The sequence below is a fragment of the Aphelocoma coerulescens genome, chromosome 4 (assembly GCF_041296385.1).
Source record: "Aphelocoma coerulescens isolate FSJ_1873_10779 chromosome 4, UR_Acoe_1.0, whole genome shotgun sequence".
In the NCBI taxonomy this organism is placed as follows: domain Eukaryota; kingdom Metazoa; phylum Chordata; class Aves; order Passeriformes; family Corvidae; genus Aphelocoma; species Aphelocoma coerulescens.
This window is the reverse complement of record NC_091017.1, coordinates 49,855,654-49,875,947: the sequence shown is the minus strand read 5'-3', so window position 1 is coordinate 49,875,947 and position 20,294 is coordinate 49,855,654. Positions and strand designations below refer to the sequence as shown.

General features: G+C 34.6%; 1 protein-coding gene across 2 annotated transcripts in view; it reads left to right on the top strand.

Moving 5' to 3' along the window:
- Window positions 1-20,294, top strand: part of TUSC3 (tumor suppressor candidate 3) — a 113,880-nt gene that overhangs the window by 15,090 nt on the left and 78,496 nt on the right. The window contains exon 1 of one of the 2 annotated variants that reach the window (XM_069014007.1): window positions 16,574-16,668. The exons of the other annotated variant lie outside the window; for it this stretch is intronic. Coding sequence (XP_068870108.1) covers window positions 16,630-16,668 — 39 coding nt within the window. The 5' untranslated portion in view covers window positions 16,574-16,629. Of the gene's footprint in view, window positions 1-16,573; window positions 16,669-20,294 lie in introns of those variants that run through there. 2 annotated transcript variants of the gene reach the window in all.

Here is a 20,294-nt window from a genome sequence, read left to right as displayed (position 1 = left end):
ACTGAAGTGGGCTTTCACTAATTTTATGTGAAGCTATGAAACAAGGTAGTACTTTCTGAAATCCTTGTAGAAAAAGGAATTTGCTGTCTTACTTTCTCAGATTGAGAGGGAGACATGGCAAGGACTGCCCCCTGCTAAAGTCATCTGCAGACTTCAGGTATTTGAATTCAGTTGTTAGATATGTTACTGGTTTCCCGTGTAACTTCTTTGGTTTCTTGTCCATTTTACAAACTGTAAAGGTTGGTGCTTCTTTTCTTTTTTCTCGCTTTTTCCATTTAATAGCAAAGAAAGGGGTATACATTGCTTTTTGGGTTTTTTTCCTCTTTTTTTTTGTTATTTTTGAAGTATGGCAACACAAATTCTTTTTCATTCTTTTTGGAATAAGTAGCGGTCTTTGGTATATGCTCTGTGCCTTTCTTAGAGGCAAATAATGTGTCAAATTTAGTAAATTTAATTTGGAAAAAAAAGTGCTGTAAGTACTCATGATAGGTTTTGTCAATCTGCAAAAGCACTGTTAGACCTAAAAGGATTTATGAAATTTAGTTCTGTGTGTTATGGTATTTTCTGAAAGCAGAAGAAACTGAATGTATAATAGAAGTCCGTCAAATATTTATGGTTGCACGTGGTCAAGAAAACCCAGTTTCCCTGGTGTCTTTTGAAACTTTGACAATGCCAGCATCATATATTTTCACATTGAAAAAGTATTGATGCAAGGGTGCCTATTTTTCTAATTTTACACAACTCTAGCCATAATGCTCATAAAGAAAAAGCATAATAGTAGGTCTGTCTCTTATAACCTTGCATCCTTCCTCTGATTCTGCAGATTTTTTGACATTTCTAGTCATCTTCTAATACAGTTTGTCACTGCCTTTTCCACATGTTTTTTTGGTTTTTCAAGGTATAACTTATTTTCCAAACCCTCTGGGTTTTTATAAAATGCAGATTCACCAGCTGCATGCTCAAGTTGGTACAAGAAAAGTTACTTTTTTTTCTTACTGTGACTACATTAATATTCTGTTTAACCTAAAAGTCTCCTTTATTTTCTTCCTATATCCCAGATGGTGGGGTTTTATTGTTTGTGTCTGGATTGATTCTTGTAATTTAGTTCCTATTTTTTTTAGTTTTTGTTATTATCTTAGCTTTTTCTGTTTTCTCTAGAAATAGAATATTCACATATATTGGCACAAACTTAAAGCCTGCTCAACTCAGAGAGCAGACTTCATCCGGGAACATTTGTGGCTGCCCTGGGGAAAGTTATGCATGTATTTTCTGCCAACAATTGTTCTCTAGTCTGTTCAAAGTCAAATTTCAGACTGCCTACATGCACTTCCTGTATTAGGTTGTATGTCTTTTCCCTCCAGTGTAATACTGCATTAATTTTCTTCCAGTCTGTTTATTCATGCTGTAACTCACAGTGGTTCTACTTTTTTCTTCATATGATCGTTTTCCTTCATATGTTTTTTGTCGTCATACTTCTTGCTTAGTGTCACGTTTCTGTGATTATCTAGATATTTTTCCTTATAGCCGTTAGTTTCATCTTTCCCATGTTTTTCTACAATATTTTCAACATTATTCTCAAGAATTTTGGTATTTTTAAATTTTCCCTTTTATTTGATATTGTACTCTTCTTGGTATGTACAGATAGATTTCGAAAGTATTCCCACATTCTGTTTTATTTCTGTTGTTCTAAGACAGATTGTCGCGTTCTGCTCTCCTCTAAGGAGAGAGATGAATAAAATGCAAAAGTAGGTTGAGTAAAATTTTGATGTCTCTGAAGAGATCTGTATTGTTTGGAAATTTTTCTTTTGTTCTTTCCTGTAAAACCCTCTAGATTTGTTTGGAGTGGGAGAGGAAGGCACACCTGTAATCATTATGGTAACTGGAGACAAATGTGGAAACGAATCAAGGGTTTGATTTCATTATTTGGTACTCATCTTTTCTCTTACCTTCTGATTGATTTGTATGATTTATTCTAAAATCAGAGACCTTGTGCACATTTAGTGCTGGTATTTATACAAATAGAGCCTGTCAGGACCCAAATGGGCTCAGTTGACAGCATTCAAGAAAGACCAGGTCATATTCTTCCTCCTAGTTGCCATCAGCCACCCACTGTTTGAATTCCTCCCCAGTGTCAAGTTGACTGAATACTGTATTAGTTCTTAATTCAGTTATTTGCCTCATGTCAGCTTTCCTTCCAGGTCTATACCCCTTGCAAGTAAAGAGAGAAATCTAAGAATTCCTTTTTTATTTATTTTTCAGCTTTTAACTTTTTAAACTTGCTGTTGAATCAATCATTCATTAGTTTCCATGTTGATAAGTTGTTTTAGAAAGCTATCTTGCAGCTCAATCTGCAGAAAGAAATATTCAGTTGCTGTTTGATGTGATTCAGGTTTTCTCTGTGAAAATTCCTACTAATACTGTTCTGATTGGTAGCACATACTTAAGTGTCACGTGCTCTCCTCATGTTTCCAAACACTGCAAAGTAACAAGAAGAATAAATCCTTCAAATACCCCTATTTCTATTTCTAACCATAAGGTACTAAAGGACATTCAGTTTTACAGATATGCAACACAGATTGGGATTCTGTTGGACCTGACTTTTCTAATCATGACATAAAGTGTAGTAGTTCTCAGAGACTAAGCACGATTCAGTTTGCCTGTGTCCTCCTTTTGTCTTTGAGATGTAATAAGTTCCTTGGTTTTGGCTTGGAGGTCTTCATTGTAACTTGTAGGTTTTGAGTTTGCATTTCTTCCCTGAAAATTCAAAGTAGGCTGCATGAATTTGCTCTATAAACTCTTCGTACGTTGCTGCACTTGGAGAAGAAGAATGGGATGACGTGGGGTGAAATGATATCAAAACAAATATAATCTCTTTTAAATGCTTTTATTTACTGCAATTCTCGGAAATACACAAGGCTAGTAATGGATTTTGATCTCATCATGATCCCTCTCTGCTCTAATCTATAAAAGGGATGATTCTCATTCATTAAGCTCTAATCGTTGCCTCTCTTGTTACCCATCTATTGACAGGAGCCCTCATGGAAGTGATTTTTGTCCTGTTGCTGTGTTCTGTTGCGTGAAAATGGTTCAGATTATGTCTCCTCCCAGAACAGGAAAGCCATATTGTGATAATCGGAAGACATTGTTTCTTTTTTAGTTCCTTTCTGAGCAGTGGTTTAAAACTACTTTTTGCTTTAAATATTTTATAACATCAAATCATCAAGGATCTCAATGTAAGATGGGTAAGAATGGCTTAACTCATTCAGGCTGAGTTCACCTAATCTAGTATTTTTTTTTTCTAACAGCATCTGCAAATAGGTACCTAGGGAGGAGAAGCATTATCCCCTCACAAACTTGTGATCTTCCACCCTTGTGCTGTTTTCAGCTCTGGTTTTCTTGAGCATAATGTTTTCCACTAATGGATCTCTCCATGAGGAATGCTCAGTCATGATTAGTTCATCAATCTTAGGTCTTGCAGCTCTCTTTCCATGCTTTACAGAATGATGCTGTTAAAGAATCTACATCTGTAGTTACAACTGCATCAGGAGAGGATTGACAAGTCTTATGGCCCATGCCATATCATTTTATTAATCTTTGTCTTTCCCAAGTATTTTGCTGTCAAAGAAAGCAAGTGCTTTTCATCTCTCCTACTATCTAGAGTAGTATTGTCCATTTGACATACTTCTGAATTTACTGAATAGAGTTACTGTTCAAAAGACTTCACAGCTACCTTGCTTCATAGTTAATTTGTTCTTTTACAAGAACCTCTTCTGGCCTGAAGTAGATATTTTTTTTCTCTCTCTTAGCCATGAATAGTGAATGAAGTGAAACTGCCAAATTAGTTATATTCAAACATATTATATAATCAGACTTATATTTTGCCATGCGCAAATTGGATTGCAATGATGACTTTACTATCTCTGTTGAGGAGGTTTGTTTACATCTTAATCAGTGTAGTGTGAAAACGTTCTTCACAGTAGGTCAGCATTCTTAATAGTAATGTTCTCCTTTTCCCACTGTATACTGCACTAAGACTCCACCAAAATATTGGATTCTCTACTGCAGATGCTTAAGAGCCCATTCTCTTACTGAAGCATGTATTTCTTTAATGGTAATTGGGTTGATATCTGGACCTTTTATTGATGATGTTCTTAGACTGTGAATGCAGTTTTAGCTTTCTGGGACTGAGAGTAATTAAGTAACATTGAGCTGGGAGTAAATCTGTGATCATTTGGCTTTTGAATTGGATATTACCCATCTGACTTAGAAGAAATTTAAATTTGCAGAACTGGACTTTTATGTTGTGTTATGATAACGGCATGTTTGGTTCTTTCTATGCACACAAATATGGCATATCAGACTTAATCAGTTTTTCGCATGGTAAAAGTTTTATATTGTACATGCTTTGAGCAGGGATTCTTCCCTTCTGTGGATAACTGTCACTCCTCAAATATGCAGTTTCTTAATTGGTGGAAGATCAGAGCTCTTAATTTTTTAAGTTTTTTCTAAGAAACACAAGGAATGGATGCGTTATTTGCATAATGAAATGACAGAGAGAGCCAGAAGGTGCAGGGAGAAGGAAATTTTTCCTGGAAATAAAAGGGAAAAAATAATTAATAATGTAGAGGATGCCCACAGAAGTTGCAGAATCTCCCTCCTTGTAGACTTTAAAAACTCTACTGGACAATGCCCTCAGCAGCCCATGGTAACTCCTGAATTTAACTATGATTTGAGGTGAAAGTTGAATGGGATGACCTCCTCAACATTTAAAATTGTAAAAACAGTAAGTATCAAGAATGTATGATTTTTAAAACCATTTTAATTGAAACCACATTACATCTTGATAGAAGGGATGGTGCTGTAGTGAATAGTCATTAGATCTTGAAGTAACTTATAAGAAATGCTCATTTCACCTGACTGTTTTGAATTAGATGATTCTAGAAGTCTTTTTTCAGTCCAATATATTGGTCATCTTCCATCAGTCATTTGAAGAGAGACAAGTAGGTTTTTGCATGACATGGGTTATTTCCTGTGATTAAAAACTAATGGTGCAGTATTTCTCTATGTTGTACTCACCCACCTGATTGCTCTGTGTGCATGGGAACAAAGTGTGAAGGTCACTTCTACAAGACTGTCCTGGAATACTGTGATGAGGGGGGATGAGGGAATAATGGCAGCCATTTGAAAATGAATACCAGTTCTAAGCTGTTGAAGAGAGGGTGATTTTTGAACAAACAAATGAAGAAGTAATTAGCTGATTACATTATTGCATATTCTTATCATACTGGCATGGGATAGACCATTGATAGGTAATGATAACCATTTCTGATATCATTGCTGAAGAACCGAACATGACTGCATTGCAGAGTGATAGTCTAGATACACTGTCTTGTTAATCATTGGGCTTTGGGTATTTGAAAGATGGTTGGATAGTTTTTGAGAATATTAGCTAAATATTTTATCAGAGTACTCAGAACTGGAATTTGTTGCTGACATTATAAATGCCATTTGTACATCTCAAAGTTAGACCAGATGAATAATGCAAGTCATGCTTTCATAGCTGTTAAATTTTCCACAAGCTGAGGAGATCAACAGTGTGCAGATGTCTAATCAATCAATTAATTTATGGGGTTTCCATCACAAGCCTCAAAGTTGAAATTAAGATAATTTTTGGGTTTTTTTTAGAGCTCATGTACTTTCTCTGAAACTAGTGCAGGTTTTCAATTCTTTGGAACATTTGAACATTGTTTTGTCCTTTCTGCTCTTCTCTCCTCCTCTGTCCCCTGGATGCCTTAAATAGGCTAGTATTATTTGAAAATAATGTTTCTCCTTAGCATAAGATTATTTGCATGCATGCAGCCAGTATTAGTATTCAGTTCAGTTATCTGTCATATCTATCTTAGGATCTTTGCTTGTCAAAAGAGGTCTAATGAGTCACCTGAAGTAACTGTATTGGATTAAGTATTTTTAGAAATTGCACTTAATGCTATCATCAGTTTCAACACCAGAGCTCTTATTCATGTGGTGGTGACACCACTAGAATGTCATTGGTAACTTCCTCAATGATCTTAACCTCCATTATATGCTACAGTTTGAGCAAGAATATGAAAATAAGGCTGTCCACTTGCTGAGGGTGGGTAGATTTCATGATTAATTTCACACAATGATTACAATAGCATTATTTTAATCAATTACCTGAGGAAGTGATCAGCAGTGGGGTTGATACCAAGTTCTGGAGACTATATTCAGATGCTCTTTAGTACCAAGGTCCCTGCCATAAGAACTAACAGATGGAATTATTGCAAGAAAAGAAATTGGTAGGTAAACTGAAATCAATTTTTCCATACCATTAATTTGGGGAGAAATGCTTTAGGGTTTGCAGAAATTTAATAAATATGCATAAGGTGATATTTTGTTTTCCACATCCTTTACATTTATACTGGCTTATTAAAGATTTAATTAAGTTTTCAAAAAAGGGAGAAGATGCAGTCTTGCAAAAAAATGTAAATGACAGTGTGGGTTCACAATAATTAGGGCTTCAGGGATAAAATAAAGATTCTCTACAGTTAATGAATATTAAGGCAATGGCTGCTTTGAAAACTTGCAAAAATGGCAGTGTTTTACTTACCACATCTGTCTTCTTTTTGTTTTCTAGCCCTAGTCCATCAATATATGTGACAGATTACATACCATTTACTTCTGCAACTATGAATAGTAAGCAAAAGTTACAGAAGATACTTTACCCTTTTTGTGCGTAAGCAGTTTTTTTTACCAGCTTCCTGCTCTTCGTTATCCTGCATCTTCTTTGTTGTCCATTCATTTAAATCTTAAAAACAAGTATCTCAGGATTAATTTTATGAATATTTTCCTATTGAAACAGCACATCACAAAGCACTGCAAAACCTTTTTTTTTTAAATCCCTCTTTGAGTCCATTTTGCTGTCAAGGTTCTAAAATCTTGACAGTGGTTAGACAAAAAATGTGGCAAAGCAACTGTGCACCATGTTAATCCATGGTCTTTGTTGGTCTCTTGTATTCTGTGTGCAGAAGTACATAAATAAGCAAATGACGTGTGTTTTGTCTTCTTTGACTTGTAGCTTCCAAACTCTTGGGGACAAGAACTGTCTCTAATGTGCTTCTCCTGTAACACACAATTAAATTCTGCTCCTTGATTAGGATTTCTTAGTGCTCTGATTACATAAATGACAACAGTACCAAAAGAACAGTTCCTTTTGCAAAACTAGTTGACTGTAAATGGAGCTATAATATTGTACTTGAATGCTGAACAACAAAATTTGACCTATAAATTCTATGTCAGTGTAATATCAAAGATATATGTTGTTCTGCAGTTCAAAAAGTATATTCAACTGTGAGTTCAGTACAGTTGTTAGAGATTCTGTTTTAGGCTTTTGTTTACCACCTTGAAAGTAACTTCTTGCTTCTTTCAGCTTTGTAGCATGTATAAGAGTATACTCTTCAGCCATATGCTGTACATATGGCAGAAGCTTGCATCCTTTGTCCTTATACTCCCTCAACCATTTTCCAGGTCTGCTTTCCTCCCTCTATCATTGTTGATCCTGTGTTCCTTTTAGAATACCTTCTGGAAATCTTCCTAGAAGAGGAAATTCAATTTCTTTTCCATTCTCTATTCTCCTCTAAGAATCCTGGTGGCCCAACCTGCCACCAGTAAGTCAATAGTACTTACCTCTCTTTCTTCTCATTAATTTCTTGGGGGAAAGTGGGTATTTTCATGACAATGAGTGATGAAAAAGGGATGAAGTGAAAAAGGAGCTGTAATATGGACTGTGAGGAAAGATCAGCAGAATAGTGGAGCTTGCTCAAATTCTCTCCAGGATAATTTTCCTTTAAGACTTGCAGCATCTCTGAAAGCATTGGCTTACCTGTGGTACATAGCTTTTTGCATTAATGTTTTTAAAAGATACCCTTTCCTGACACTTCTTGTATTCTTTGAAATTTTGAGTTTTAATTGTCTGAAAACTGCTTCATTTGCATCTTGCTACTTCTCCCTGATGGTCTGTTTAAATGCCTTTTAGAAGTACCAGGAGAGTAAATTTTTCTCATTGGTTAACTCTGTTCTAAATGGGAACTGTTAATGTGCCTCAGATAGAGTATTTGATTTTGTATAAATATGAAGCTTTATTTATTTTAGTGCTACAGATTCTGGTAACTTATCCTGAAGACAGAACTGTGTATCTGCAAATCGATTTAGTCATGCTACAGATTATTTCTCCCAGCCTCTTCTACAAGCAGCTGGTAAAAACCCATCTGTCTCACAAGCCATGTCTGTTCTATATTATGAAATCTTTAAATACTTGCCTTTCCGTACTTGTCTTTTGAACCATTCATTCACATAGTTTTCGACAGAGCAGTACCTTTTCAGAAAAATGTGGTCTCTTCTGACCTTGTACCTCAAAAATAAATTATTGGATATTTGGCCAAAGCGAGTGAGCTAAACTAATAGTAAGTCACGCAGGCACATGATTTCAGTCAAGTTGGAGTGTGTATAACCCATTTGTGTTCTTGGTTAATAATAATCCAGTTTCAGTCCTGCGTATGTAACTCCATGTGTATACATAGTGCAGAATATTTAACAATGTTATTTTAAATTTTTTGTATTTATTGTGTCCTATATACATTGTTTTGCAAAGTAAATTCAATTCAGTTCAGCTACATTCTTGGAGTGGGAGATAAGGACTTGTGTACCAGCAAAGTAAATTGGAAAGTAATGCCTCATACTTATTTTTAAATGTGATTCAGACCTAAAACTTTATGGCAAATCATGTTGTGTTCTTGTAAAAGGATAGGTTTCTGTCAAATGGAGATAAAGTGTATTCTCAGTCTTTGTGTCTGTAGGGATTAGGGCAGTAATTGCATCTAATTTCTGGTGATGCTTTCTCCTCCCTGTGGTCACTGATGTATTATTTCACTGAAAATGTTCAGGGAGGAGTTGAAATGTCTGCAGTGGATTTCTTGAACCTGAATGTAATTCCTATTACTTTACTCATCTCTAGGCTTGTCAGAATGAGAGTTTTTCATAACTGTTTTCTTCTAAATATAGAGGGGGCAAACTAATTCTGTAAGTTGAGAATTTTGTTTAGAAATATGCACATATGTAATGCAGGGAAAAAGAAATTTTGACACAATGAATAGTACAGTTCTGTAGAAAATGTTTTTTTTTTTTTTTTAATGTCCAGCTCTTGAACTGTGAAACCCTGACTCCCTTGAACAACATGGAGTGTAAATTGTGCCTGATGAAAACTGGAATGAGCTGATAAGTAGTATCTGCTTTTTCTCTGGCGTGTTTTGAAGACTGCAAACTGAAGAAGTTTCTGCGATGAAAATTTCCCATACTGACTATATTTAAAGTAGTGCAACCAATGTCAGTGTTCCTGATCGACATTTTTCCTTGTAATGAGTTGATTTACTGCTTGTTCTTGCATGTTCCATGAATATTTACCAATTTTATTGCTAAGCATATTGATGTGCTTTGCACTTACTTATCACTTATAATTGGTTTCAGGTCTATCTAATCTTCCTCTCTATAACAATTATTCTTTATCTATCAGAAGATCCACCCTCTTACTCTACTTCAGGGAGCAGGAGGGGAGTAAGCTTATAAAATATTTTTTCTCACTTGATCTTTCACTAGTTAACTCGCTTCTTAGGTTATCTTTATAAATGATTTTGTGGCATTAGATTGGGAAGTGAACAGATCAGAACCATTCTGTGGTTTTGGGTCAGTTACTGTTTCAGTTTTCCTGCATTTTCCTTTGAATAGCAACTGTTTTAGCTTAAACCATTGTGGTACTGTAACAAATAGTGGCAATGTACCCTGTCTTCAAACTGGCAAGCTTCACTAGCTCTTTATTATGGCTAATATAGCATTTGTAGGGGAACTAGGGAAGTGGCTGTCTTAGGGTTACGTGGGAGAAAGTGCAGTATTAGAGAACTTCACATTCAAAAAGGAAAACTTTTTGTAGGGAAAATATTTCTGTGGATTCCCCAGGCTATAAGATTTCTGAGGTGCATTTTTTATTTGCCAAACTGACTTCAAAATCTAGGTTGAATGGGTTTTGAAAGGGGGGGTGTGGAGGGTGATTGCTTAACTAGTGTCTAATTTTGACCTTAAAGAATGCAGATTTCAAAACTAGAATATTTAAATATAGGATAATAAATTGAATTAGCTATGGTATATCTTTTAGCTAGCTTCAAACCATGACAAGACAAGAATGTGCATAAATTTTATTCACATATGAATGGATTTGCCCTTTAAAGACTATGTACCATTTGACTTCAGTAATTTTCCAGTGTTAATTCTTCGTGGAGTTATTTTAAATACAAAGATAGTGTTTTCTACCTGAGGATGTCCCTGAGATGCAAATAGTGAGGGCTGGGAAGATATATACTAGTATATCTAATATGTTTGCTTAGTACCTGCAATGTTCTGTGGGAATCCAGTATTGCATGTGGACTACGCTGAATTGTGGTCTGAGCTGGTACTGCCTATGTTAAGTGCTTAAGATGACAGACTTGGGATCTAAAGAGGGCTTCAGAATATATCTGTGTGTTTCATTAATCAGGAAGAGTAATTCCCAGGAAAATTAGGAAAAGTGTCTCTTTTTCAGCTGGGGGAAAAAAAGGAAAAGTGCTTCTCAGATTTATCCTTCTAATTGTTTTCAAAGCAAATCTCTAGGATAGGTCTGTGGAATGTCAAATTTTATAGTCATGCTTCCTTTCTCCTTTTATATTTTTCATTATTCTATATTGAGAGACTACTTAAAATCAACAACAGAAAAAAACTGCCAAATAATTTTTCTCCATTTTTTCTCTATCTTTAAGCGTTCTATACTTCAGAAGTGCAATTATTCTTTTTGTTTACCTTTAGATGCAGAATAATCATCAGTCTGTACTCCGTTACAGAACTGACACTTATTATTTCTTGACTTGTTTAGGTCTTGAAATTATGTTCCTCTTTAGCAAAAGAATAATCTAATGGGGTTTTTTGTTTGTTTGTTTAGGTGGTGTCTTTTGTTGTTGCTTGGAGGTTTTTTTGTTTGTTTTAAATCTACAGTTGTTTTTAACACTGATAGGTCTTACATCAGCCAAGTCTGGAGCTACCTTTTTTGTTTAGTGAGAATAGTAATGACATTTTGCATAATATTTATTTCTTTTCTACCACAGGAAGTTTAATCCTGTGGGTACTTGGGTTAATAGGTAAAATATCAAGAACGCATAGAATTTTAAGGAAGAAGTAAAACTTGTATCTGTGGTAGGTAGTATAAGATGTTTCAGTGCCTTTGGCAACAACAACTTTTTCCTCTCTAAAGATTATTTTGTCTGCAATTTTTGATTATAATTTTTAAAAATTCTTAAATTTTACACAGACTAGTTTGTGCATAGTTAGATATCTTATTTCAGAAAGTACTTAACTGCTGCCTTGTCACAAGATAGAAAGTGTTTACTGCTTATCATCACCACATCTTCCCTCTGACACTACTCTCTTAATTCACTTCCTGTGAAGAAGCAAGTGAGAAATTTAATTCTGTTTTTTAGCTTCCCAGTGTGCTAATCAGCAAGATAACCTTTTGTATTAACATTAAGGTGCCAATAAGAAATAGGTACTTGAGAATTCTCTCAGTAATACCAAAAATACAAATTCATGACATCTGCCTATGTATTGGCTTTGGGGTTTGGGTGGTTTTTTTTGTTGTTGTTTTTTGTGTTTGGTTTGGTTTTTTGATTGGTGTTTTTGGTTTTGTTTTGTTTTATTGTGTTTTGTTTTGTAACGTTTTGGAAGATGAAGAAGCCAGAGTACACATACCCAGAATATTTTTCAACTAGATGCTTTATGTATTCCCTGTGTGAAGTTAACTAGTTGTTCTTTTCTTGTATGGAGAACTCTGCTGATTTGTTGATCTTGTTAAAGGTCACTTAAGCTTCCTCTAAAATTCTTTTATGTTATACACCCTCATTTTAAATGTCTGTTATATAATAACAAGTAAAGTTGAAGTACTCTTATATTCCTGTTGGAGCAATTTAAAAAAAAAATAAATTCATTATTCTCAAGGGGATTCTGTCAAAATTATTTCAGTATGCTTGATTGAGGCCTCATTGTTTTCCTGTTCAAGCAGTTATATTTCTGATTACCAAACAGTGCTTATGTGCCTTAGAACAATTTAATTTCTGCCCCTTCATTCTGGTATGTTTTCACTTATAGAACTAAATCTTCTCTGATTTCTTTTGTATTTACTCTGCATTTTACATTTTAAATGGTTGTTGAATTTATTTGTCCTTAGTCTTCTTTCTTTTAACAATATGTGCTACTGCCCCTTCCCAGTCTTCCTTTTTAATCTAATTCAGTGTAAATTCTTGATGCTTTCCCTAGCTAGCCTTTCATAAGTTTTTTTAATAAAACTTATTTTCATGGTAGCAGGTTAGTCATCTATTCTGTACTTCCAGGGATTGGGAATACAGCATCTGTATTTTAACCTGATGTTTGAAATAACTTAGAAAATTGAAGAAGAGGAAGAAAGTTCTTTTTTAGCATTAGCCGTATTTTGGTTGTCTGGGCAATTCTTCAATGTAGCACAGTGCTTAAGGGCTTTGAGGGATTAGTCTCTATGTGGTGATTCCACAGAGAAGAGGGCTGAGTTATCAATGGCTTTGTAAAATGTCTCTAGCATGGCTGTTTACAGAAAGCAAAGCAGATCCAGATTCTATTTAATTTTTAATTTTTCAGGGAGAAAATCCAGTAGTACCCTGAAATTTTGTTGCTCATTTGGCCTTTTGACCCCTTTCAAACTGTGGTAGCATTTATTGGTAGCATTCCACCAAAGTCAAAGCAATCTCACATTTCTGAGGTGAATTACCTCTTTGTGAAGTTACTATCATCATTACTTTATCAACTTCCAACATAAAATCTTGTCATTCCACCAGTATGCAGAGAAATGTGCAGTAAGGGATAGAAAGGGAAAGATGATTGGCAGTATTTCAACAGCAGTTCAGTTTATGAATTACTTTGTTGTGAAACAGGGAACAAATACACTTTGAACAAAGGAACAATTTTGTTGGTGTCGGTTTAAGTCAACTTTTCTCTAAATGCTGCTTGCTCTGTAAAGTAGAACTCGCTTTACACTCATGAAAAAAAAAAAGCAAAAAATAGGATGGAACAGGTGTTTAGTAAAATGATGTCTTTTCATGCACATCCTTTAAATACCATGCTTTCCACCTAATGTTCTGAAATTGAAAAGATTCTGAGGAAGGGCTGAGAGAGTTGAGAAAGTTTATCCTAGAAAAGTGAAGGTTCAGGAGCAGTTATATTGATGTAAATAAATACCTGAAGGGTAAAGATGACCGCCAGAATCATTGGTGCCCAGTGACAGGACTGGAGGCAGTGGACCCAAAATGAAACATCAAAGGTTCTATCTGAACACTAGTAAACACTTCTGTACTGTGAAGATGACTGAGCATTGTCAGGAGTTGCCCAGAGGTTAGGGGTGGCTGGTTATTTTGTCTGGATTTTGTTGTTACGTGTTTTGAGGTTTCATTTGTTTTGTTTTGTTTTGTTTTTTAAATCTGTTTCTGATTTGTTTTGTTTGTTTGTTTTCTCTAAGGAACATACTACATAAGTTATTTGAATGTCTCCCAGGGTAACATGTCCTCATTTGGGGTATATGGGATACTGGAGCTACATGCTCTGGTATGTACAAAACTAGTATATGAGCAACCTGATCCTGGATTACCGGGTTCTTATTGCTTACTCTGTAACACTTTCCTTTTTAATAGCTAAAGAGATTTGGCTGAAAAAAATATTTTGCAATAAAGTTGAGAAGGAGCAGTTGGTTATATAGCACTGTATGTAAAACGTTCAAGTTCACAAATAGTGCTTGAGAGTAAAAGAAAGACCTTGTTTTCACATTTTCAAAGACACTGTGGACTCTAGTTTTAGAATGAAGAAAAAAGGGGGAGAAATGTCCTGTATCTTCCTGTAATGTCAAACTTTGCTTTTAGTAGAGAAATACCACTTCTTCAAATGATCTAGATTAAGTTAGCCTGCCTGCTCATTTCAGCAAATCCTGAAAAAGTGGAAGGAAAAGAATGGGATCGGAAGTCATTTTTAAACATAAACACAATGTTAATAATGTGTTGAGAAGTCAGTATTCTTTGTAGCAAGGGAGAGGTACACAAAGTATATATTAGTTCCCGAATGGCTTTCACTAGTTAATTCATAATTCTACACTGGAAATTGAACCAGGCTGCTGAATGATGTGAGATGATTCTTGCAGAAACCTGAACTTAACAAAAAAAGGCCTTGGGGTCCAGAAACTCAGAATGGCAATATAAATAGCACCTAGTTTAAAGGCTGGCTTAGCTAAGTTTAATTTTGCATAAAAATCAGAAATATTTGAAAATTACAGGCCAAATAAGTTGATATTAAACATCTTGATAATCTGTAGCTTTGAGATGTGTTCCTGGATTTAGAAAGAGTTTTTATTTGTGAAATAATAATTGTGCATAGAGTTAACTTGAAGTATCTGCTTAAAAAATCATAAACTGAGCACTCTGAAAGGTATGGCTGAATCCAATTCCCAGGAATCTGAAGGTTCCGAATATTGAAAAAAATTACTGTAATTTAGGATTAGGAGTTTGGTCTTAATGAATTAAAGTATATGTGCAGAATTAGTTTTTAACTTTTTGTGCATAATTTTAATACTTAGCTAAAGATTTCTTCCCATCTTAATCAAGAATTTTTGCAATATTTTTGCTAGGTCACCCTGAACTGTTTTCCACTGAGAGTAAATGGAGCTTTAGCCTTTGTGTATAAAATGTACTCTCAGAATCATCCTGGATGTCCTATATTATGCTCTCCTGAGACTAATATCCTTCCAGTATAAAGGTGACCTAAGTAAAATGTACTTTGAAGTTTAGCTGGTGCTTTTGTTGTAGAATCTTTTCTCTAATTCATAATTCATCCTTTTGAAATTTCTCATTATGTTATAAATTACTTCCATGCTTCTAAAGAAAAAAAAGTAAAATAAAATAATAGGGGAAAAGCCTATAGCTGTATAAGGCATCTTGTCTAGGCTTATTTCTATAAAACTTAAATGGTTTAACTTGTTTTTATTTAATGCAGTATAGTAAGTATTATCTTTCCTGAAATAAGCTATGCGCTTGTTTACAATACTAGAGTCTTACTCTGTAATTCATACTGTTGATCTTATAGGCTTTATTTAAATCAGATGAACTTTATTTTTTAATGAATGGAAATTGTCATAAAGTTTGTGACAAATTGTGAAAATTTTGAAAAGTATTAAATACAAAATGGTGAATTTCTTGTATTTTGAAATCAGTCATCAATTTTTGATTGTATTCAATTGAAATTGAAGATCTCTGTAAAATCAACTGGAAAAAATACATCCATGTAAACCATTATGCAGGTTATGTTCAATCTTGCATTTTCCACGGTGTAAGAAAATATTGATCTTAATACTTTCTTGTACAATGTACAGAAAATGACAGCTTCATGTAATAGGAAATGAAGCAGATTTTTCTGAAACTGCTAATAGAACAACTTATGTGCTAAAATTAAAATAAAAAAACCTACAGTACTTTTGCTTCTCCATTCATTTATCTACTCAGCCTTAAAAGGACATTTTTAGGTTTAATGCCACAAAATGTAGGCTATTTTCCATAAAGATGAAAATCAGTGTCTCATTCCAAAAAGCAAATCCTCAGTCACAGCTAAATGACTTTGAGTCAATGGAGCATAATATTAAGTCAGTCATACTGTGCCAGCTTACATGGCTTCTCAATTATGTTCAGGCAATGGCTTTTAAATAAATAAATAATCTGAGAATGAAAAAAAGTATCCAAACAGATTTCTGTATATCTTAGTGGTTAGTAATATTTACATTAACTCATGCCCCCCTTTTGTTGCAGGGGAGAAATCAGAGAAGAAAACATTTGCAGTACTGATAGTCATTCTCAATTGTAGAATTAGTTTATTAGTGTACAGCTGCAGAATAATGTGTTGCTCAGTGGAATATTCAGATACTTAATCCTGGAGTTCTCCATTAGGCCTAGGGTTGTGAATCAAGAAATTACAGTTTGTAACTTTGACATGACTGATGGTTTCTATTCTTGTGGTAAAGACAAGCTCAAAATAGCGACTAAGTATTTTTGATAAAGCTATTGGGGCTGATTGCCTTAATTTGAAGAGGAGTAAATTTTGACAAAAGTGAAATATATTTTAATTTTTTCCCCAGGTGTTAGAATAGCCTAGAAGATGTTAGAGAGAAGAGTGAAGATGTGGAAAGATCAAAGAAATTACCTTTCTTTGCACTTTCAAGTCCATGAGCTATTTGAAATCTTGTTTTGAAGACTTATGCAGGAAAGTAGCCTTCTATCTTCTCCCTTTTTAGTGTGTAGGAAATATTATATGAAATTATCTAAATATATGCCGGTATTGTGTCTTGAGTTTTACTAATGATAAAAATATTTTTTATATGTTCAAGGATACTGATATGTTGGTAGCATAAATGAAATTTTTATGCAGGCATCAGGTGACCAAGGAATAACAGAGGAATGAATGCCTGTAAGAGCACTTTGAATGTTGATCCTGTCATCTTTCTGCCACCAACGTAATAGGGTCAGTAATTGCCTATCTGTGAATGTTTATCAGACACATTTTTAAGGAAGTTAACTGTTATTACAACAAACTGCTGAAATGTGTTTATTAGTGCAGTTAGTGTCTCTGTACTATTAATCTTAGTGTAATTAAAGACTAAAATGGAGATTGTTAAAATAAATTGGAATTTAAGCTACATGCTGTAGATAGATTCATGAGATACTTTACATGCCCTATCAGTGCAACTTTGTTTTGTGGTTTGTTTTTTGTTTGTTTGGTTGGTTTTTTTACAATGAATGTTGTCCTGAAATTATTGTGTACAGAGCTAGCATTTCCTGGGGATTTGATGCATCTGAGTGAACAAAGCAGAATTTTCATCAAGGGTGGTTTTTCAATCTGCCTTAGCTAGTTTTGGTAAAATACACATAAAGGAAACATGGAGGCCAAGCTTTTTTTTTTTTAATTATTGGCAGTGTCATCATTTCAGAAATACTTAACAAAATCTGTAGTTAACTCATCTCCAGTAGCAAATGTAGTATCAAAACATTAATTAGAAACTCCTTACTTTATTTCTTTCATTACAGAAACTGAAATTTGAAGTACTGGAGTGAATTTGAATTTTTTATCAGGAAAGGGGAATGGCTTGGTAGTAACCAATGCTTCAGCCTTATTAGTAGAGTGAGTCCCTGGCTAATTTATACTTTTCCTAGTATAGGTGTCTCATGTTACAGCTTTTGACTCAGTCTTTCTAGAGCTGAGGTCTTAGTCTTCCAGGTTCACATATTGGGCAGTATTAGCAGTATTCTGGACCCTCTTACATCAGAAAGACCCAAAAGCTCTTCTGAAACCTGAAAGATGAAAAGTAGTAAAGCTGGTGTGTTTCAAATGGAAGGAGTCTAGTTTGAACACTGACTCATTGAGTAATATTGTTGGGACTTAGTTCTTTGCTTTTGTTCCAATAGCAGCTTATACCTTAATTTACATACCTTAGGTTACTCTAACTAAAGGCAAAGTAAATGAAAGGAAGTCTAAAGAAGAAATCTTGAAAATCATCCACTGGACAGAACAAGCAGCACTTAGGAAAGTATGTGTGGTACTTTGTTTTTTGTTATTTGGTACCCCCTGCCCCCAAGAGAGTTTTATTTGGGCCAAAAGAAATTTAGAAAATCTGGACAAGAAAGATTAACAGTCAAGTGAGGCAACATGTGTGTATACAGGGTGATTCTTGTTTTTTATGCTTTGTCTTGTAGGCACCATGTCTTGGGAGAGTGAATAAATAAAGCTGTGTTTTGAGTAGCTAATCTGCTAGTCACAGAATATGAAAGGGAAGGCTTGTAGATGTCAACCTCTGTTAAGAAGCAGAGAGGAGATATGGGGGATCATTGGGAAGCAATCCCTAATAGGGAATTGCTTCGGGGGCAGATACCAGAAGCTCGGCCTACCAGCATCTTTAGTTTGGTAACATGTCACACATTGCTCTTTGACAGGTAACATAGTTGTTTCATGACATCACTGGAAAACCAAGATCTATAATAGATGATATTTAACTTTTTTCTTTTGTTTTCTTCTTGACTCAATTATAGGGACAACTGCAAATGGAAAAACATTTTACTAGCCTTAGGGATAAAGGAAGAATTATTTAGAATTGTTTCCCCAAGCAGCTTTTATTTCAGTGGGGAGTGCTCATCTGCTTAACAGGATTGAGGAAAAAATGGCAATGACTGTCACTATTTCAGGAGCAAAGACAATTTTCATAGGCGATTCCTTTATGAAGTAATCCCATTTTCTAAAAAATTAACAGCTTTACTTGTTGTGTAAGAAAATTCCTGGATTTTGGATTTTCTCAGTTGCATTCTTAAGGATTATTTAGTTTTGTAAAAATGTTGATGTGCCATACATTTTCACTTGTTACAAAATAGTGTAGGAGTAGCAAGTAATGTCATAGTTCTGTTTGTTTACAGAAATTAGCATTTATTTTGTTTCCACACATAGATCATACATGTTCTTCTATTCTGCTTGGAGAATCAGCTAACGAAAATAAATAGGTGATACATGGCTGCTTCTTCATCCATTGATTTAATGTTCTCTGTGTTTTTACAGACTGTTACCTGTTGATCCTTTTGTAGTTATTTGCAACATCAAACCCTGAGTTTTCTTCATACAGGAAGAATTTCCATTCTCGTGCTTAGGCTTTGGGGGGGTTTGTTTGTTTGGGGGTTTTTTGCCCCAGTGTTTTAGCTAAAACAGTCCCTTTCAAGTTATCAGCATAAAGCTAGTAAGTGCTCAGAGGAATTCTGTAAATGAATAGGTTTAAACATATGTAGGGTCCTTACTTGCATAGACTGTGGAAAGGAGCAGAAGATTAGAAATATGGAGTGAAAATGAGGTAGTGTCCCTTGTTTTCTGGATTTAAGTAACAGTTGTGTCTCTGTCATCACAATATGTGTTTTGTTAGATTTAGCCATTCTCTCCTACTTTCAGATTTTCTCTGGCAGAAGACTTTTCCCAGGGGGTGGAACAAGGCAAGTTAATAAAACTTGTGTGTCTAGAATCCTAATGGGAATTTACTTTGGTGACAGTTTTATGCATGGTTTGTGTAGTTGGATGGTAAATCGTGGAAGAAAATATGTTCAGTTTCAGTATCTTCACAGCAAGAACAATTTGGGATAGACCATTGTCTTTTTCAATGGTCTAACTGCTTTCCAGGATATTAGTAGATTTATTAGGGTAATATGAAAAATTTTGCCTTTTGGTTCTACATGTTTTTCTGTCAAATTTTCTTCACTTTTCAACACTCTTCTTTCGCAGAGGAGAAAATTTTTGTCTGAGGTAGAGATCATGCATGAATATGCTAATGCATATTCAACAGTATGTTGAACAGTATGTTTTTCTGTTTTCTACACTTTTATCTTAAAAAAAATAATTTTCTTAAAAAAAAAATTAAATTGGATCCTGAATTATGAAATCCTTAAGACTGGTCTGCTGGCTTCAGTATACTTAAAACACACTTTCCCCTGCTGCCCACCTGTTAACACACTGACCAATTTTCTGAGTCTGTTAAGTGGGTGTCTTTTTGATGCAAAGCTGAATTAGACATATTCCATATTTCCATATTTCCTTAAGACTTAGCATTAAAGTCAAATGCATGGCTAAAATGGAAACTTTTGTTTCATAGATTTATTTCTTAGATTTCATTATTAAACGAAATGAGGAAAAGGTTGCTAACTTACTCAGGAGCAAATATTGTGAAAATATTTTATAAATTACAAAAACAATATCAAACCTTCATCTCTCTCAAAAGACTTAAGTCAGAATGACTGCACTGTGAATCCTAGAGCTGTCAGTCCCTTCTATCAATTACTCTGCGAAAGAAATCTTCTGAAATAAAGTGTACAAAAAATTGGTAGGGTATTGAAGTGCAGTTAGTTACCTAAGAGAAGTGTAGCAGAATGTTTCATGATGCAAGCCACTATCTGCAGTCTATTTAATAACTTTCTATTTGAAAAGAATAGATTTTTTCAGAATGCAGTGAACCAAATAAATACATTATACCTAATGACTACACTCCTGAAATATTAGCTTGATTTTACCTAGTGTAGTACATACATAAGTTAGTTTAGTTACTAGCTTTTTACCTTGTGCATATA